The sequence below is a fragment of the Engystomops pustulosus genome, chromosome 9 (genome assembly GCF_040894005.1).
Source record: "Engystomops pustulosus chromosome 9, aEngPut4.maternal, whole genome shotgun sequence".
NCBI classification, from domain to species: Eukaryota; Metazoa; Chordata; class Amphibia; order Anura; family Leptodactylidae; genus Engystomops; species Engystomops pustulosus.
The window spans coordinates 94,764,960-94,786,875 of NC_092419.1; the positions used below are offsets into that span (position 1 = coordinate 94,764,960).

At 41.6% G+C, this 21,916-nt stretch overlaps 3 protein-coding genes across 3 annotated transcripts; all 3 read right to left on the bottom strand.

Moving 5' to 3' along the window:
* Positions 1-975: 975 nt before the first annotated feature.
* LOC140076464 (ficolin-2-like) lies at positions 976-4,136 on the bottom strand. The gene is made up of 6 exons (XM_072122991.1): positions 4,004-4,136; positions 3,895-3,924; positions 3,175-3,302; positions 2,967-3,096; positions 1,526-1,660; positions 976-1,031 (listed from the first exon to the last, which is right to left on the bottom strand). Exons 1-6 carry the CDS (start codon positions 4,104-4,106, stop codon positions 976-978), a joined length of 582 nt encoding a protein of 193 aa, XP_071979092.1. The 5' UTR covers positions 4,107-4,136.
* Positions 4,137-7,766: 3,630 nt separating this feature from the next.
* LOC140077049 (ficolin-1-A-like) lies at positions 7,767-14,628 on the bottom strand. Its single transcript, XM_072123902.1, has 9 exons — positions 14,346-14,628; positions 13,854-13,967; positions 13,017-13,070; positions 12,244-12,279; positions 12,101-12,130; positions 11,497-11,624; positions 11,289-11,418; positions 10,087-10,221; positions 7,767-8,154 (listed from the first exon to the last, which is right to left on the bottom strand). Exons 1-9 carry the CDS (start codon positions 14,626-14,628, stop codon positions 7,910-7,912), a joined length of 1,155 nt encoding a protein of 384 aa, XP_071980003.1. The 3' UTR covers positions 7,767-7,909.
* On the bottom strand, positions 13,853-21,479 carry LOC140077050 (ficolin-1-A-like). The gene is made up of 10 exons (XM_072123903.1): positions 21,370-21,479; positions 20,817-20,930; positions 20,224-20,277; positions 19,699-19,734; positions 19,564-19,593; positions 18,957-19,084; positions 18,749-18,878; positions 18,232-18,366; positions 14,346-16,719; positions 13,853-13,967 (listed from the first exon to the last, which is right to left on the bottom strand). The coding sequence occupies exons 1-9, from the start codon at positions 21,464-21,466 to the stop codon at positions 16,475-16,477; spliced, it is 969 nt and encodes a 322-aa protein (XP_071980004.1). The 5' UTR covers positions 21,467-21,479; the 3' UTR covers positions 13,853-13,967; positions 14,346-16,474.
* Between the last annotated feature and the right edge of the window lie 437 nt (positions 21,480-21,916).

A 21,916-nucleotide genomic window follows, 5' to 3' on the forward strand; every position in this document is an offset into this window, starting at 1 on the left:
CAATATTGCACCGGTGCAGGAGAAGGACTTGGATAAACATTGGAGACTCAATTTCAAAACAGATTTACACTTTATTACCATGAGAAATAAAATCTGAACTGGCGGGGGCTTGTTATAGAGCAGGAGGAGCTGAGCAGATTGTACATAGAGTGCTATCTGCGGCAGGGTGTTATAGAGCAGGTGGAGCTGAGCAGATTGTACATAGAGTGCTATCTGCGGCAGGGTGTTATAGAGCAGGTGGAGCTGAGCAGATTGTACATAGAGTGCTATCTGCAGGCAGGGTGTTATAGAGGAGGAGGAGCTGAGCAGATTGTACATAGAGTGCTATCTGCAGGCAGGATGTTATAGAGCAGGAGGAGCTGAGCAGATTGTACATGGTGTCCTATCTGCAGGCAGGATGTTATAGAGCAGGAGGAGCTGAGCAGATTGTACATAGAGTGCTATCTGCAGGGAGCAGATAATTGTACCAGTCTTGAAGCCTGTGCCTAAAAGTGTTATTCAGAACAATGAGGTGTATGAAGCCTTGTGAGAATATAACATCTCTGCTTGCTTGGGTGTTGGATCCTTTTCCTCTTGAAGCCTAATAAGATACCTGCTGGACAGTGAGTCACAAAATTCAGCTGCTCATGTAGCAAACAGTGCTGAGAGCATTAAAGAAACATGTTTATTCTCCATCTTTTATAGCAGTAGGGTATAATATTGGCGGTATTACAGCTATATAAGCAGATACTGTATAGTCACAGTGCAGACCCTCCTGCAGTTCTTGTTCTTGTCTTGTTTGTGACTTTATTGGACAGGTCTGATTTTCATCTCTGTAACTTTATAGGAGTATTGGTTGCCCTTCCCTCGGGCCCAGTTGATTCCATCTGCATATGATTCATGCTGCCCGCCCAGGTAGAGGCCATTTAGGTTGGCGTGATGGCACTTGTAGTACCACCAGGCTCCTTTGTATAGTGCGGTACATTTGTCACTGGTTTATTCTCTCTCCTTTGTGGAGAATGGCATGTCTACATGAACATCCATAGAATCACCTGGAAATATGAATGAAATAATTATGAATTCAGATCAAGGCGCCTCGATGCGTTTTGCCCAATTCGTTTGCAACGTGTTGCGTAAAACATGACCTAAAATTGTCCAATGTAATATTCCCAAGTAGGAAGCAGGTGACTCTAGTTCATGATGTCTCTGCTTTATCTACATGTTTTCTGTGCAATCCATACCCCTAGCAGAGAAAAAAAACATATTTACCTGCTGTACCCAAATTTTCCCCAAAAATTGAAAAGAATATTTTCTAGTTACACATTGAAAGCTAGACAATGGATATTTTATGTATCAAACAAAAATCAAAAGACTCCAAGTCTTCCTGTCGTAAGGTCATACTGCAAACTCAAGTTATCGCAAGTAAGAAGCTCCATCACATACATAATAGCACAACATTTTAGAATATAACTAGAAATATCCAATGATTTATCACCCCCCCGGCCTCATCTTGTTACTGCCCCCCCATTTCCACGGCCTCCATTACCTGCGTCGCCTTCTTTAAAACTTCCAAGTAACAACTTGTAACTTTCATTCTCTCCAGAAATCCGGAAAGACGAATATTTGGCATAATAATTCCTGTACTCAAAATCTTGGAGATCAACACGTAGTTCCCATGTACCTGTGGTGAGATGAGTTACAGGGTTATTAAATATTAGCCATTTATATGACACAGGGGGTCATTTACTAAGGGCCCGATTCGTGATTTCCCGACGTGTTACCCAAATGTTTCCGATTTAAGCCGATTTTTCCTGAATTGCCCCAGGATTTTGGCGCACGCGATCGGTTTGTGGCGCATCGGCGCCAGCATGCACGCGACGGAAATCGGGGGGCGTGGCCGTAAAAAACCTGACGGATTCTAAAAAAAAACACCGCATTTTTTTTTTTAAAAAAGTGTTGCTCAACATGCGCTTACCTGCACCCAGCGGAGGACGGTGAAGTTCAGTGCATTCCAATGAACTTCAGTGCAGCAGCGACACCTGGTGGACGTCGGAGGAACTGCCTTAGTGAATCCCAGCTGGACCCGAATACTCCACAGAGAACGCGCCGCTGGATCGCGAATGGACCGAGTAAGTAAATCTGCCCCATAGTCAGTAAATGTACCAATAAGACTTGTGGAAAGAGATTTGGACCTGCTGATACCAATATTTCCCATACACATAGAATACCCCCATGTGTATGAATGGAGGTCTGGTATATTTATATAAAATATATTTTATTAAAGCCCCTGCGCCAGTTTTCTGTCTGACTTTGCACATTCTTTTTTTATATATTTTTTGATAAAGTTTTTGATAAATTTTGATAAATCTGTCATGAATGTGTTTAAAGGAAACCTACCAATTGATTTGATGCTTTATGAAGCAAAAATACCTTGAGAATGCTGTAGCTACACTGATGCAGGATCATATCTTGGTTAATGCCTGAGCTGAGTGGTTTTGCTGAAAAAACAATTATATTATTCAGGACCTTGGGAAAGCTGGGTGCCTCGATCAACACATTAGACACTGAGCTTGTAATTACAAATGGTTGATTGTAATTACAAATGGTTAATTACAGGTTGATTAGTCAAGCATGACTAATCAACCTGAGCTGGATCACTCATACACAGCAGCTGGGGGATGGTGCAGCAATTGATTATTCTGTCTGCCAGAGAGAAAAGTGATTGCATCATCATCTGCTGCAGAGAAAAACTCACATGCTATGTTTTATCAGCATAACCGCTCAGCACAGGGATTAACCAAGATATGATCCTGCATCAGTGTAGCTACAGCCTTCTCAAGGTATGTTTGCTTCATACTGCATCAAATCAAATGGTAGGTTTCCTTTAATAGATTAGTTGTATACAATGAGCTCTGTATCTCATCTGATTGGTGGTGGTGCTGGGTGTGAAGTAGGTGATCGGAGATTGATGCTGTCAATGTTATTACCTGTAGATGTCAATGTATGAAGATTTTCGTTCCCCAGCCAAAACTCATTCAGACGACTGCCAAATCCTTTCTTGTATGAATTCCAGTCGCGGTAAAAGTCAACGGAGCCATTGCTGCGCCTCTGGAAAACCTGGACACCACAGAAATACCCAGTATGTTATATACTAGTGTGTATAACATAGATACCTTCCAACGATAGGACACTTACAGTCCAGCCTCCCCCGTCAGTATGCATGTCACACAGAACCTGCAGAGGCTTCCCGCTGGCTGGGTATATAGGGTACCAGTCACTCAGGACCTCTCCCTGCTCCTGTAGCTCCTTGCAGTTCTTTGCAGCTGAGAGGAATAGAGAGATGGTGTATATTCAGTGAACGGATGATGGAGTTATAGACCCCAGATCCACAGCGATGCTACAATGTAATCTCTGATAAGTCTCCTGTATTATACCCAGAGATCTACCATCAAAATCCATTGTGATAATCCAGGGACACTTACTCATCCATACAGGCACTGTGACTGTGGTAATCATTTAGATTTGTTAGCCATTGCCTCTTTCCTTGTAAAATCACCCTGATGGGCTCCTAGTGGTGTTACTAGAGCCCCTTCATGCTGCAGCTCCACGGGTTCTTACTTCCCACTGCTGCCTCAGGACTTCCCCCTCTTCCTGATATAATTTTACTGCAGCAGAGGACTTTTCAGCAAACAGTGGGAGGGGGAACAGCCTGTGAATCTACAGTATGGAAAGGGCTCTGGTAACACCCGCAGGAGCCCTTCAGGCTAATTTGCATAATTTAGAAAGTTGACTTTAGGGCTTAAATAAGAAATATAAGAACATTACCACAGCCATGGTGCCTGGATCTATGGGTAAGTGCCCCTGATTTATCATCCTTTGATGGTAGATTTACTTTAAGGGTAATGATGTACTTACCATACATGGAGGCTGATGAACCAGCATCACCTGAAGAGAAAACATATGTCAGTGTGTGATACTAGTTTATATACATATAGAAATGTCCAGTTATGTGTTGAACACTTACCTTTTTCCCCCTTTTCACCTTTGGAGCCCTGAATACCTATTTTAAAGGGGGGGGGGGGGGGACATATATATAATATATCATATAAAAGGTATTTAATAGTCATTATAAAAGAAAAAATAATGAGACATTTTGGAGCATCTTTTTTTATAAGAAACCTCTGCTATGAAATCCATCTGTTATTCCCTTTCTATCATTCCCCTGGTCAGTAAGTTGTGCCCTCACACACGCTGGCACTGCCCACACAACAGCAGGAAGGACGATTTCTGTCCAGTTATATATATTTATATTCATTTCCACCAGGAATAACAGAGGTGACCACAGTTCTGACAATATGTAGCAATGACATCGATGGGACCTTTACCAATCAGTAGAAATAATTGGCTGTGCCCCAAACCCCCTTTCCCATGACTCTACATCGTGTATGGCGCCCACCACTACAGACTGATACCCCTTTCTAAAAATGTATTAAGTGTCCCAAACCCACCCACTACTGCGCCTACCAAGTATAACATTCCTTTTAGTAGCCCCACATACTCCTATGACCCTTTGCTTTGGCTACTACATCTAATGCCCCCCCCCCCTTCAGTAACCCCCACACATTGGGGGCTCATTTACTACGGGTAGCGAATCGCGCTTTTGTCAGACTGTTCAACTTTTTGGGGGATTGCACGGCTTGGACAGGTATTTAACAGGTGTTTGTGCTGGGATTGTGTCGCACGCGATCGGGTTTTGACGGGGTAGGTAAATGTGCCCCATTATGTCCCCTATCTCTATCATCTCCCCACTTAGTGTCCTTATGGGCATACCTACCCCGTCCGCGGAGTTCACCGTAGCCCCCTTCCTCATGTCTCCCTTTTTAGTAGCCCTTTTCAAACGGGTCCCCTCAATGAGTGGGTCCTGTAGGAGATGTAGCAGCTGTAGAGGCAAAAGTTCTGGAAGTGTCTATCAGACGTATGTACTCCCTGCGGAAACGCAATAAATATTTCCTATAAGAAACCTCTGTTTGCTACTACGTATTTTATCACTTACCACTTACGCCTGGAGGACCAAGTTTTCCTGCGATGCCCTGAAGCCCCTTTTCTCCTAAATATTCACAGAACATAGATTATGGCGAAAATGAAGTTATTCCAAAATTTACAGAAATAGATGCATTACATTATCCAGCTACATATAAACATGTCCCTTTATCTGTAAGTAATGGGGTAAAGATTCAGAACCAGAGTCCCTTGTAACTTCCATCCCAATCGCATGGTGGTCATAGAGTTAAGTCTTACGCTCTACCCATCCATCTGCTTTACTATGATAGGCTAAGAAAAGGATATTTTATGTACAATATATTTTACACATCCCCATATGAGTAGTATGGACTATGGTCACTGTGACCTGATAACTAGATGCAATATCACACATGTAATAATATGACCCACTTACCTTTCTCTCCAGGTGATCCCACTTCTCCTGTCTGCCCGGGAGATCCAGGAGAACCAGGGCAGCCCCTGAGTATGGTCAACTTGTCAGATTCCCCAACTCCTAAAATCTTGACTTCTGTGACCAGATATAATCAACGTTATAGAACAAGTATATGTATCTGATTTGTGTGTGGTGTATGAGGGCAGTCAAATTCTATAATTCTTGCCCTCTGCTATCAGTGTCCACCCCTGGCAAAAAAAAACCTCAAAGGCAAACCCTAAGCCTACTGACATACACATTACACAAAATATATAATTACATTACATACACACTACACACATATATAATCACATTACACACATATATAATCACATTACACACATATATAATCACATTACATACACATTACACACATATATAATCGCATTACATACACATTACACACACACACATATATATATATAATCACATTACACACATATATAATCGCATTACATACACATTACACACACACACATATATATATATATAATCACATTACACACATATATAATCACATTACACACATATATAATCACATTACATACACATTACACACATATATAATCGCATTACATACACATTACACACACATATATATATATATATATAATCACATTACACACATATATAATCACATTACATACACATTACACACATATATAATCGCATTACATACACATTACACACACACACATATATATATATAATCACATTACACACATATATAATCGCATTACATACACATTACACACACACACATATATATATATATAATCACATTACACACATATATAATCACATTACACACATATATAATCACATTACATACACATTACACACATATATAATCGCATTACATACACATTACACACACATATATATATATATATATAATCACATTACACACATATATAATCGCATTACATACACATTACACACACACACATATATATATATATATAATCACATTACACACATATATAATCAAATTACATACACATTACATATATAATCATATTACATACACATTACACACACATATATATATATATATATATATATATATATATATATATATATATAATCACATTACATACATATATAATCACATTACATACACATTACACACATATATAATCACTTTACACACATATATAGTTACAGTTCGTACACATTACAATGGATCTCATAGGCAGGCTCATACCTTAGCCACCCATCTAACGCTTTCTTGGACAATAGGAAAATAGATATTCATATATAATTCATATATAATTACAGTACATGGGTGTGCTAAAGTAGGACAAAGACAGAATAAAGGGCCAATCTTTATACCAGTACACATAGAAAGATCTCACCTGGGCAGGAACTTTCAGCACCAGAGAAGCAACCCATAAAGCCCACATGATGATCTGATTAGTACTAGATCTAAGATCCCTGGGTCCAAGGTCCAGAGATGTGAGGAGCAGATCCTCTTATATATGTACATTGTGCCTTCTTATTTTTTCATAAGAAGACACAAACGCAAGACCACACTTGAAAAAGATAATTATATCATTTTTCCCACATGACGTAGAGCAGAACAGGAGGGCAATACTTTGCCAGTGCATGATAAGAACTTGGAATGATCATCAGACACTCAGTCCTGTGAAGAAGTGAACATATATTTTTAGTTCCCCAATATACCTCACACTTTACGACTATGAGAAATCGATTAAAATCTGATCTGCAAGCAGTATGTTACAGTGCCCCATCTGCAGGCAGCATGTACAGCAAGAGAACACTATAAAGGTTCTAAATAAAAAGGTGAAGGAGATGATTGTGAAGTAAGAAACTTAAAAACTTTGTGTTGGTAAACATGCAGAGAAAAGTCATGGCTGGAAGAAGTTGACATGGCAGCCAGATAGTCTGTCTGTCTCACTCTGCTTGGTTCTGGTCCTGTATATATGTAGTAAGCTTGGTTCTGATGCTGTTTCTATGTAGAAGACTTGATTTTGGAAACATATCTATGTAGTAATCTCGGTCCTGGCACTGGATCTTCTTAGTATGATTGGTTTTGGTGCAGTCTCCATGTAATGCATCTAGTTATGTTACAGATTCTATGCAGAAAGTTTTGTTGCATATTGTTTTTATTTACTAAACCTCAGACCATTTAAAAACTTGAGATCTTTTGGGAGGCCACAATCCCATTAGAGGGCCTGCAATAATCTCATGGTTGTGATGTAGTGTAGTAATATACCATGGTGAAATAATGTGCCCTTTGACTCTTGTTAAAAAAAAGAGCTGTGAGCATAAGACAAATAGGTTTTCACTTGTTTATTTCTTAATTTTTTATCACAGTAGTGTATAATAATGGCTGTATTATATCCATATAAGATTCTATACAAGCAGATTCTGTATACTACTAGCGGCTCTACTTGCTCTTGTCCTGTTTTGTTCCCCTTCAAATTGGTGATGTTATTGGACAAGTCTGATTTTCATCTCTGTAACTTTATAGGAATAGTGGAAACCCTTTCCTCGGGCCCAGTTGATTCCATCTGCATATGATTCATGCTGCCCGCCCAGGTAGAGGCCATTTAGGTTGGAGTGATGGCACTTATTGTACCACCAGCCTCCTTTGTATAGTGCGGTACATTTGTCACTGGTTGAATCTCTGTCCTTTGTGGAGAACGGCATGTCTACATGAACATCCATAGAATCACCTGGAAATATGAATGAAATAAATGATGAATTCAAATAAATAGAAAAGCTTCATAATCAGTGTTTATTAGGGTTCACAGCGTCTCGGTGGTGGGAAACTCCATCTAAGATTTAAGCCACTTTTGGCCCAGGGCAGTTTTTGCATCAAAACTTGTGACTTTTGGCACATTTGCACCCCTCTCTTTACTTTCCTGAAAAGTCGGTATGTTAGGCCAGATAGTGGATTATATACGTCTTAATAATATTGCTCAATCTTCTCTTGGCTTCTCTGTGGAAATTCCTAGATTTAAAGGACCAGTCATACAGCAATAATCTGTGCTCAGCCTATGTATCCCCTACATGCTGTGTTTCTTAGGGGCCTCACAGGGGTTCATAGTCCATATAGTCCTGATGTAAGGTGGATCTTGTCTCATTGTTCCAAATATTCAATCCTTGGCTCGTGCTGACCTCCTCACTTCCATGTTTATCACCCCGCCATGTGCTTCCTACCTCAACCCAATACCTGTTTCCTGACCCACCCATATATTCCACCAGCCTTAACCTTTGCTAGTCCTAGACCTTTCTTTCAGCGCAATGTAAAGTCTCCAAGCCAGGTGATCGATACACTGGGAACAACTCCAGAGTTACAGACTTCGGATCTCCCCACAGTATAGAGGTGAAGGGGTGAAAACTGGGGCGGTTCGGGGGCAGTTTTAGCACTAGGAGCTGCTTACTAAAGAAAGCAGCTATTAGTGCTAAAACACTAGAAACACCGGACCGCGCTGGAAACGGTCTGGCGTATTCATGAAGGGGAGGTCCGAGGCACTGCCTCTTTCCTGGATAGCCCCGCCCTCTCCATAGGCCAGCGGTGACTGCCGAGCGTCATGCGGCATTCACTGCCCCTAAACCCGCCCCCTCATGAATACGCTGGACCGCATCCAGCGCGTTTCGGGATTTCTACAGCAGGGTAGTGTATGCTAGCGTTATCGGAAGTTTCCCATAACACTAGCAGTGTAACACTGCTGGGACTGTTTTTATAGGTGAGGGGTCCTCTTTAACGTCATCTCTTTCATGGTCAAGGTTCATGTTGTTTGTGGCCATAGAGATGACTCAAAGTCAAACATGTCCATAGCCAGTGGTAACGCATCACTGAGGAATAGAGCCTCGATCACTGGGGGGTCCAGGGTCTGACCCAGTAGAGATCCTCTATGGCAGTGGTGGCGAACCTATGGCACGGGTGCCAGAGGCGGCACTCAGAGCACTTTCTGTGGGCACCCAGGCCATCGCCCCAGCACACCAGACAGGACTCAAAGAATCTTCCTGCAGTTCCAAGAAATTTAAAAGATGCAGCTTTCAGTCATATATTAAAGTGACTTACTTTGCTACTTGGGACAGTAGGAAGAGGGAGAATGTGTAGACAGGGCCGAATTGCCTTTGGTGGACCTTCTCCTGGCCCCACAATTCTCTGTGTACATAGGGACACTGGAAAGAAGCTAAAATTTTCCAGCTTTTTTTTCTACAGTGTTGCTGTCCTCAGGAGGCCAATATTATTGAAAGTTGTTGAACAGGGAGCAATAAAGTTACTGCTTTAATTTTTGGTTGGCACCTCACGATAAATAAGTGGGGGTTTGGGTTGCAGTTTGGGCACTCGGCCGCTAAAAGGTTCGCCAGCACTGCTCTATGGCATTTGTGTTATTTCTTAATAGAAACCCATTTAGCTAAATATTTTCCCTGCATTACATATCCATATAAGAGACCCAAACATATTTATCTGCTGGGCCCACTTTTTTCCCAAAAATCAGAAAGATTATTTTCTAGTCACACATTAAAAACAAGGCTCTGCCACAGGATAAAATTTAAGAAATGAACATCCAATGATTTATCACCCCCAGCCTTGTTACTGACCCCCATTTTTTTGGCTTTCCTGTTAGTGACTGCAGCTGATCCTCCCTTACCTGCGTCGCCTTCTTTAAAACCTCTCAGTAGCAACTTGTAATTTTCATTTTCTCCCAAAATCTGGATAGACGAATATTTGGCATAATATTTCCTGTACTCAAAGTCTTGTAGATCAACACGTAGTTCCCATGTACCTGTGGGGAGTTACATTGTATTAAAAGACATCTACCCCCAGTATGAAGGAGTGTAAACCAAGCACACTGACATACTGGTGTGCGCCCCCTCTGGTAGGATCTGCTCTTATTTAACATTCCTATGCCCATGTTTTTAAGAAAAAAAGGCTTTTAAAAATATGCAAATGAGCCTGGGGGGCTCCAGGCTCCATTAACACCTATATAATTTTATGCATAATTTTAAAAGACTTGTTTTGTAATAACCAGGGCATAATAAGCTAATAGAGCAGATCCTGCCAGAGAGGACACACACCAGTATGTCAGTGTGCTTGGTGTACATTCCTTCATACTGCTGGTGAATTTCCTTTAAATATTATCCAAATATTAGACATAATCAGTAAATGTACCATAATCGATGTGGTAATAGTTCCCATACACCTATAATATCCCCAGGAGGGAGAAGCAGCATGGCTCCCTGCACTTACTTTCTGATTCTTCTCCAAATCCCTCATATGGACATAAAGCTTAAGAGGTTTTCCCACTATGTATTATGTATGAGTAGAGTATATGTGCTAAGTTATGCTGCTATTACTACAGGGAGCTTACAATATACTGGGGCTTATTCACTAAGGGTCTGCGGACGCACTGTTGTCGGACTTTCCAACGTTTTCGGGTTTTGCATGGCTGTGACAGGTATTTAACAGGGGATTGTGCCACAAGTGATCGGGGGGCGGACCGTGGGACAATCCGACGGACTCGGACTAAGTGCGGGATTTAACTTTCGAATTGTGTCGCAAGATCAAGCACTTACATACACCGGGAAGAAGAAGGTGAACTCTGTCGGGCCTGAGAGGGGAAGCGACACATGTAGGATATCGGGCGCACGATCTTAGTGAATCGTGGCAGAGTGCATGATCATCGGACAATGCACTTTCAGGGAATTCCTACAGACAGGTAAGTAAATGTGCCCCATTGTGTCATTATCATATTTAATGGTTAGGTTGTATACAACGAGCTCTGTAGCTCCCTCTAGTGGCGGCTGCACCCAGTAATGAGACGTTGATGTTCCATACCATCAATGTTATTACCTGTAGATGTCAATGTATGAAGATTTTCGTTCCCCAGCCAAAACTCATTCAGACGACTTCCAAATCCTTTCTTGTATGAATTCCAGTCGCGGTAAAAGTCAACGGAGCCATCGCTGCGCCTCTGGAAAACCTGGACACCACAGAAATACCCAGTATATTATATACTAGTGTGTATAACATAGATACCTTCCAACGATAGGACACTTACAGTCCAGCCTCCCCCGTCAGTATGCATGTCACACAGAACCTGCAGAGGCTTCCCGCTGGCTGGGTATATGGTGTACCAGTCACTCAGGACCTCTCCCTGCTCCTGTAGCTCCTTGCAGTTCTTTGCAGCTGAGAGGAATAGAGAGATGGTGTATATTCAGTGAACGGATGATGGAGTTATAGACCCCAGATCCACAGCAATGCTACAATGTAATCTCTGATAAGTCTCCTGTATTGTGGAGACCAACACAGACCTTTATCTTGGGTCCATCTTGGGATTTTAAGACCTACCACTGACACATCAATGCTAATTCATTTCTGACAGTCAACTGGGGCAGATTTACACCGTCCTAGGTCTGGGCTTTGTACAGTTTTGGAGTCTATGCTTGGTACTTGTAGTTCTTCCTCTGGCTATCTTCTAACTATGCTCCTGTCTTATCATTTGGCTTCATCCTTCCGCCTGTTCTCCCACTGATGAATCTTGGTTCTGATTCTGATGATGTCTCTGCTCCAGCAGCTCTAGCGCCCCCTATCTTAGACCTCAGGGGAACATAAACTGGGGGTCATCCTGCAGTTAGAGATGTCACAGGTGATGGAGCACTTACCATACACAGAGTCCGATGATCCAGCATCACCTGAGGGGGAGACATATGTCAGTGTATATATATCCCTCAGTGTATATAGATAGATAGATAGATAGATAGATAGAGAAATATTCCCTAATGTGCTGGATTCATTGACAACTTACCTTTTTCCCCCTTTTCTCCTTTGGAGCCCTGAACACCTATTCCAACAGGAAAAAAATGCTTATACAGATGTCACAAAATGGAAATTTTACTTCCCTTGGAAAATATCCAAGAAGTTTAGAAATAAGACGTCACCTCTCCTTATGTGTTCGTTTAGCATAAAAACTTGCAATTTCCCAAAATGTAGAAACCGGTTCTATGACATCCCTCTGTTATTTTTCTTGGAAATGTTTTTCCATTCTTACTGTCATTAAAGCTATTATTCCCCTGGTCAGTGAGTTGTGCCCTAATGCACGCTGGCACTGCCCACACTACAGCATAAAGGCACATTCCCCATTGACAAGAGATTGTAAGTGTAGTGACAGTGATAGGATCCTCTCCTATCAGACATGTATTGAATTACAGACAGTTCCCGGTTCTTCTGCAGGTTTGTTCGTAAGTTGAATTTGTATGTAAGTCGAAACTGTATATTTTATAATTGTAACCCCCAGCCAAATTTTTTTTTGTCTTTCTGACAACTGGATTTTAAAAATGTTGGATTGTCATAAGAAGCAGGATTAAATAAAGCTTCATTACAGCCACCTTAAATAGCTATTACAGCTCACCATTGTAATCTAAGGCTTAAGGACAGTAAATTACCAACATCCAGAGCTCCGTTTGTAACTAGGGGTCGTCTGTAAGTCGGGTGTTCTTAAGTAGGGGACAGCCTGTATATGATTCCAATGTCAGTAGTGAAAACCTGTGTATTCATCTCCTGTGTTATATTATCACTTACCGCTTACTCCAGGAGGACCAAGTTTCCCTGCGATGCCCTGAAGCCCCTTTTCTCCTGAATATTCACAGAACATAGATAATGGTGAAAATGAAGCCAAGTAAAATAATAGATGTATTGTATTATCAGGGGGAGCTGCTATAGACCCAGAAGATAAAACCCGGTGGTAATTTATAGCTGGTTCAGCAGAATTTGCTGCAGTTGTGATACTGATGGTAAATGCTCATGTAATACAATGCTATAATAGTGCATGACGACCTTCTTACAGGGGGTTACAAGTTTATAACATCTTCCTTATCGGTAGGTCAGGGGATAAGTTGTTGGGGTTCCTTTTGCTTTCATTTGAATGGATTGTGGGGCTACTCCATACATCTCTATAGGCAGGGGCGTAACTTGGAGAGGCAGGGCCCCATAGCAGATGTCTGAATGGGGCTCCCTACATCCTGAGAAAATATACATATTTGTATGCTCACGCATTTATACACTCTTACATAAATACACACATCTATGCACTGAAAAATATGCTGCTCAATGTGTATATAATGGTGCACATCCTCCATTTTTCAATGTGTCAGGTCAGATACCGGGGCCCCCTTACACTGTGGGCCCCATAGTAGCTGCAGTTACACCTCTTTCTATAGGACGGCCAGAGATAAGCACAGAACTTCACCATATCTGGAAGTCCATAGAGTTACATCTTACTCTCTACCCATCCATCTGCTGTACTATAATGGACCGAGGAAGTTATGTTTTATGTACAATATATTCTATACATCCCCCTATGAGTAGTAAGGACTATGGTAATATCATATCAGACATGTAATGATATGACCCACTTACCTTTCTCTCCAGGTGATCCCACTTCTCCTTTCTGCCCAGGAGATCCAGGAGAACCAGGGCAGCCCCTGAGTATGGTCAACTTGTCAGATTCTCCAACTCCTAAAATCTTCACTTCTGTGACCAGATATGAGGGTGATCAACAGTATAGATAAAGTAAATGTATCTGATTTGTGTGTGGTGTATAAGGGCAGTCAAATTATACAAATCTTGCCCTCTGCTAAAAGTGTCCACCCCTTAAAAAAACTCAAAGGAGCCTAAAACAATGACATATACATTACACACATATATAATCACATTACACACATATATAATCACAGTCCATACAAATTACAATGGATCGCATACCTTAGACACCCATCTAACTCTTCATTGGATAGTAGGGAAATAGAACTTTATATATAATTACATGGGTGGCCTAAAGTAGGACCCAGACCGAATAAAGGGACACTATTTTTATACCAGTAGTGACCCGTATACATAGAAGTGTCTCACCTGGGCAGGAACTTTCAGCACCAGAGAAGGGGACCACCACCCACATCACAGCAACCCATAAAGCCCACATGATGATCTGATTAGTACTAGATCTCAGATCCCTCAGCAAGGTCCAGAGATGTGAGGAGCAGATCCTCTTATATATGTACAGTGTCTGCACCTCTCCCCTTCTTATTCTTTCATCAGATGACACAAGTGCAAGACCACACTTGAAAAAGATAATTATATCATTCTTCCCACATGACGTAGAGCAAAACAGGAGGGCAATACTTTGCCAGTGCATGATAAGAACTTGGAATGATCATCAGAGACTCAGATCTGTGAAGAAGTGAACATATATTTTTAGTTCCCCAATCCCCAAAATAACTCACACTTTATGACTATGAGAGCAGTATGTTACAGAGCAGTAGAAGTGCTACAGAGTGAACGCAGTGTCCTATCTGCAGGCAGCATGTTATAGAGCAGACGCTGAGGAGATTAAACATAGTGCCCCATCTGCAGGCAGCATGTCCAGTCTACTCCTTCTGGGATTCCTGTTGTCTTGTGACTGTGTGCTACTGCAGGGGCACTGTGACTATTAGCTATTGTACTGGCACTGAGATTATTGGCTAGTGTGAGGGTGACTGTGTCTATTAACTGCTATTAAGTTACTGTGACTATGGGCTTCTGTGGCGGTACTAATTTTATAGTGGCTACTGTGCGGCTCCTTTGACTATATTGGCTGCTGTTGGAGAACTGTTACAATATTGGCTATTGTGGGTGCACTGTTACTATGCTGGCTACTGTGGTGGCATAATAATGATCTTTAGGGAAGAAAGAGAACAGTATAAAGGTTGTAAATAAAAAGGTGAAGGAGATGATTGTGAAGCGAGAAACATAAAACTTGGATGGTAAACATACAGAGACAAGTTGTGGCTGGAAGAAGTTGACATGACAGCCAGATAGAAGAAGAAAATGAAAAAGACTCCGCCAATGAAAGACGTCATGTGTGGGTCACCAGATTTACAGTAAGTTCTGGTATTACCCATAAGCTCACAATTAGTCAGCATCTCCTGTGTGCTGTGACTCTCTTTATAAGTGAGATCTACATGGAGACAGTCTTATGCGAAATCGGATTTATCATCCAGCATCAGACAGTGAAAATCTGTTGCAGTATAAGGCTGTCTGTCTCACTCTGCTTAGTTCTGGTCCCGTACATATGTAGTTAGCTTGGTTCTGATGCTGTTTCTATGTAGAAGACTTGACTTTGGAAACATATCTACTGTATGTAGTTATCTTAGTCTTAGCACTGGATCTTCTAAGTACTGTCTCCATGTAATGCATTTAGTTATGTTACAGTTTCTATGCAGCAAGTTTTGTTGTGTATTATTTTTAACCTTAGACCATTTAAAAACTTGAAATATTTTGGGAGGCCACAATCTCTTTAGAGGGCCTGCAATAATCTTATGGTTGTGATGTAGTGTAGTAGTATACCATGGTGAAATAATGTGCCCAGGAAGGGGCCTACAAAATTTGCCAGCCAGGGCCCCCCAGACAGCACCCCAGTGAACATCCATAGGTCACAATGTCACCCTGGAACATTAAAGTAAAGTTAAGTGAAAGGGGTTGCAGCGATCACAATTCATATTTACAAGAAGAAATAAATTATTTTTATTATTTTACTGTTTCCTTGAAGCCTCGTGTGAGGGTGACCGTGTTTATTAGCTGCTATTGGGTCACTGTGACTATGGGCTTCTGTGGGGGTACTAATATTATATTGGCTACTGTTGAAGCACTGTTACAATATTAGCTATTCTGGGGGAATGTTGTGGAGAAGTCTGGGTGTAGTCGTAGTCTGAGGGGCGGCCTACTTGGAGGTTTTTTTGTAGTGAAACTTATCACCTCTTATCATTGAGCTGCAGTTTACAACAAAACACTGAGTTGTATGAAGCCTAATAAGGTACCAGCTGTGAGGCCAATCTGTGAGTAAAAAACTGGTTTTCACTTGTTTATTTCTTCATTTTTTTATCACAGTAGTGTATAATAATGGCTGTATTATATCATATAAGATTCTATACAAGCAGATTCTGTATACTACTAGCGGCTCTACTTGCTCTTGTCCTGTTTTGTTCCCCTTGAAATTGGTGATGTTACTGGACAGGTCTGATTTTCATCTCTGTAAATTTATAGGAATAGTGGAAACCTTTTCCTCTGGACCAGTTGATTCCATCTGCATATGATTCATGCTGCCCGCCCAGGTAGAGGCCATTTAGGTTGGAGTGATGGCACTTGTAGTACCACCAGGCTCCTTTGTATACGGAGGGACATTGGTCACTGGTTGAATCTCTGTCCTTTGTGGAGAACGACATGTTTCCATGAACATCCATAGAATCACCTGGAAATATGAATGAAATAATGATGAATTCTGGTAAATAGAAAAGCTACATAACCAGTGTTTATTAAGGTTCACAGCGTCTCGATGGTGGGGGACACTTATTACTTATTTTATGTCAGTTTCTAATCAAAAATCTAAGATTTAAGCCACTTTTGGCTCATGGCTGTTTTTGCATCAAAACCTGTGACTTCTGGCATATTTGCAGCCCTCTCTTTACTTTCCTGAAAAGTCAGTATGTTAGGCCAGATAGTGGATTATATACGTCTTAACAGGAACAGGATCAGAGTCAAATGCATAACCGGGGTCACAACAGGAAATCCAAACACTAGCGCAAGGCAGGGACAAAAGTTTTCTCAACGGCATGAGCACAAAGATCCGGCAGGGTGTGCAGGGAGAGGCAGGGTTAAATAGGATTCTGGGTAAGGCCCTTTTAATCTTCTGAAGCCGGAGCATGCGCGCCCTAGGAGAGGGAGACACGCGGGCAAGGCCAAGGACCCGGAAGCAGGAGCGAGGACAGGTGAGTAGCTCTGGTGCAGAGCGGGGCACGCGGAGGCGCATGGGTGAACCCGCAACCCGAGACATGGGTCGTGGGACCACCTGTGACAGATGTAAGGTGGATATTGTCTCACTGTTCCAAATACACAATCCAGCCTTAAGCTTTGCTAGTCCTAGACCTTTCTCCAGCGCAATGTAATGTGCTTAAGTCTCTGGGCCAGGTGATAGATACACTGGGAACAACTCCAGAGTTACAGACTTCGGATCTCCCCACAGTGGAGAACGAATCCCTGTATATTGGTGAAGGTGTGAAAACTGGGGCGGTTCAGGGGTAACACCCTAAGGGCTCATGACAGGTATAAAACAGATGAGTGCCGACCATGTTTGTAAGAGACAGCACACAGCTGCGCTAAAATGTAGAGCATGTCCTGGTGTTTCACCAACAGAAGTCAATGGGTCAGTAAAAAAAACACTTCTCAGATGACAACTGGGAAAACGGATGCTTGCTAAGATTCACTATTGTCTGTTAATTCTGAAATCAGTTCATTAAAAGCAAAGCTTATGCTAAATGGATGCAAATCAACCATGAAAAACGATCTTAACATCATCTCTTTCATGGCCAAGGTTCATGTTGTTGGTGGACACTTAGCCATAGAGATGGCTCATAGTCAAACATGTCCACAGCCAGTGTTAACTCATCACTGAAGTATAGAGCCCCGATCACTGGGGGGTCCAGGGTCTGACCCAGTAGAGAAACTCTATGGCATTAGTGTTATTTCTTAATAGAAACCCCTTTAGCTAAATATTTTCCCTGCAATACAGACCCATATACGAGACCCAAACATTTTTACCTGCTGTGCCCAATTTTTTCCCAAAAATCTGAATATTTTGTAGTCACACATTAAAAACAAGGCTCTGCCACAGGACAAAATGTAAGAAATTAACTAGAGACATCCAATGATTTATCACCCCCCGGCCTCATCTTATTACTGCCCCCCATTTTTTGGCTTCCTTTACCTGCGTCGCCTTCTTTAAAACTTCCAAGTAACAACTTGTAATTTTCATTCTCTCCTAAAATCTGGAAAGACGAATATTTGGCGTAATATTTCCTGTACTCAAAATCTTTGAGATCAACGCGTAGTTCCCATGTACCTGTGGTGAGTTACATTGTGTTAAATATTATCCAAATATTAGACATAATCAGTAAATGTACCATAATCGATGTGGTAATAGTTCCCATACACAAATAATATCCCCAGGAGGGAGAAGCAGCATGTCTCCCTGCACTTACTTTCTGATTCTTCTCCAAATCCCTCATATGGACATAAAGCTTAAGAGGTTTTCCCACTATTTATTATGTATGAATAGAGTATATGTGCTACGTTCTGCTGCTATTACTACAGGGAGCTTACAATATACTGTGTCACTATCGTATTTAATGCATAGGATGTATACAACGAGCTCTGTAGCTCCCTCTAGTGGTGGCTGCAGTCAGTAATGAGACGTTGATGTTCTATACGATCAATGTTATTACCTGTAGATGTCAATGTATGAAGATTTTCGTTCCCCAGCCAAAACTCATTCAGACGACTGCCAAATCCGGCCTTGTATGAATTCCAGTCACGGTAAAAGTCAACAGAGCCATCGCTGCGCCTCTGGAAAACCTGGACACCACAGAAATACCCAGTATATTATATACTAGTGTGTATAACATAGATACCTTCCAATCATAGGACACTTACAGTCCAGCCTCCCCCGTCAGTATGCATGTCACACAGAACCTGCAGAGGCTTCCCGCTGGCTGGGTATATGGTGTACCAGTCACTCAGGACCTCTCCCTGCTCCTGTAGCTCCTTGCAGTTCTTTGCAGCTGAGAGGAATAGAGAGATGATATATATTCAGTGAACAGATGATGGAGTTATAGACCCCAGATCCACAGCAATGCTACAATGTGATCTCTGATAAGTCTCCTGTATTGTGGCAGGAGACCAACACAGACCTTTACCTTGGGTCCATCTTGGGATTTTAAGACCTACCACTGACATGTCAATGCTAATTCATTTCTTACAGTCAACTGGGGCAGATTTACACCGTCCTAGGTCTGGGCTTTGTACATTTTGGAGTCTATGCTTGGTACTTGTAGTTCTTCCTCTGGCTATCTTCTAACTATGCTCCTGTCTTATCATTTGGCTTCATCCTTCCGCCTGTTCTCCCACTGATGAATCTTGGTTCTGATTCTGATGATGTCTCTGCTCCAGCAGCTCTAGCGCCCCCTATCTTAGACCTCGGGGGAACATAACCTGGGGGTCATCCTGCAGTTAGAGATGTCACAGGTGATGGAGCACTTACCATACACAGAGTCCGATGATCCAGCATCACCTGAGGGGGAGACATATGTCAGTGTATATATATCCCTCAGTGTATATAGATAGATAGATAGATAGAGAAATATTCCCTAATGTGCTGGATTCATTGACAACTCACCTTTTTCCCCCTTTTCTCCTTTGGAGCCCTGAACACCTATTCCAACAGGAAAAATATGCTTATACAGATGTCACAAAATGGAAATTTTACTTCCCTTAAAAAAAATCTAAAAGTTTAGAAATAAGCCGTCACCTCTCCTGATGTGTCTGTTTAACATAAAAATTTCCAATTTCCCAATAACTACAAGCCGGTAGTAGGACATCCCTCTGTTATTTTCCCTGGAAATGTTCTTTACATTCTTACTGTCATTGAAGCTGTTACTCCCCTGGTCGTTGGGTTGTGCCCTCATGCACGCTGGCACTGCCCACACTACAGCATGAAGGCGCATTCCCCATTGATAAGAGATTGTAAATGTCCATTTTTTATTAATTTCCGTCAGGAATAACAGAGGAACAGAAGTTCTTACTATATGTAGTAGTGACAGTGATAGGATCCTCTCCTATCAGACATGTATTGAATTATATGATTCCAATGTTACATAGTAAAACCCTGTGTATTCATCTCCTGTGTTATATTATCACTTACCGCTTACTCCAGGAGGACCAAGTTTCCCTGCGATGCCCTGAAGCCCCTTTTCTCCTGAATATTCACAGAACATAGATAATGGTGAAAATGAAGCCAAGTAAAATAATAGATGTATTGTATTATCTGGGGGAGCTGCTATAGACCCATAAGATAAAACCTGGTGGTAATTTATAGCTGGTTCAGCAGAATTTGCTGCAGTTGTGATACTGATGGTAAATGCTCATGTAATACAATGCTATAATACTGCATGACGACCTTCTTACAGGGGGTTACAAGTTTATAACATCTTCCTTATCGGTAGGTCAGGGGATAAGTTGTTGGGGTTCCTTTTGCTATATTTGAATGGATTGTGGGGCTACTCTACACATCTCTATAGGACTGCCAGAGATAAGCACAGAACTTCACCATATCTGGAAGTCCGTAGAGTTACATCTTACTCTCTACCCATCCATCTGCTGTATACAATGGACCAAGGAAGTTATGTTTTATGTACAATGTATTCTATACATTCCCCTATGAATAGTATGGACTATGGTCACTGTGACCTGATAACTAGATGCCATATCACACATGTAATAATATGACCCACTTACCTTTCTCTCCAGGTGACCCAACTTCTCCTTTCTGCCCGGGAGATCCAGGAGAACCAGGGCAGCCCCTGAGTATGGTCAACTTGTCAGATTCCCCAACTCCTAAAATCTTCACTTCTGTGAGCAGATATGAGGGTGGTCAACATTATAGAACAAGTTATTATTCTAATTTCCATCACAAAGATGGATGTGAACAGAGCCTAACCTTACTGACCAATGCACGGTATGTTGAGAAAATTGTAGAAGTAACGTGTTAGCCAGGAAAAATATAAAAATCTGATGTAATCTGATCCTTAAGCACTTTTGTAGTTTTTACACAAAAGTATTTACATCAGATTTTTGACTAATGCAAACAAATTACACACATATACACATTACAATGGATCTTATAAGCAGGCTCATACCCTAGACAACCATCTAACTCGTCATTAGATTGTATGGAAAAAGTACTATCATGCATAATTACATGGGGGAGCTAGAGTAGGACCCAGACCAAATAAAAGGTCAATTTACTATTTTATACCAGTACTGACCAGTACACATAGAAAGGTCTCACCTGGGCAGGAACTTTCAGCACCAGAGAAGGGGACCACCACCCACATCACAGCAACCCATAAAGTCCACATGATGATCTGATTAGTACTCTTTCTCATGATCTCAGATCCCTCAGCAAGATCTAGAGATGTGAGGAGCAGATCCTTTTATATATATGTACGATGCCTGCACTCCTCCCCTTATTCTGTCATTAGAAGATACAAGGGCGAGACCAAACTAGAAAGAGACAATAAGCTTCTCATTTGATGGAGAATGTAATCGGAGAGCAATACTGTGCCAGTGCAGGAGAAGCGGATATAAGTTACTTTAGTTGATCATCAGAGACTCATGTATGACCCTGAATAGGTGTATATACAATTTTTCTAATTCCCCAATGTGCTACACACTTAATGTCAGGTGTCAGCTGACCCTTGTCACATGGAAAATTCTGTTTGATGAAACTATGTACATTTTGCATTGTTCCCTCTGCTCTATAACATGCTGCATTCAGATAGGACACAAGGTGCATATTTCAGGAAAGGGTCCTGTTGCGATGAGAGAGGAAAGGG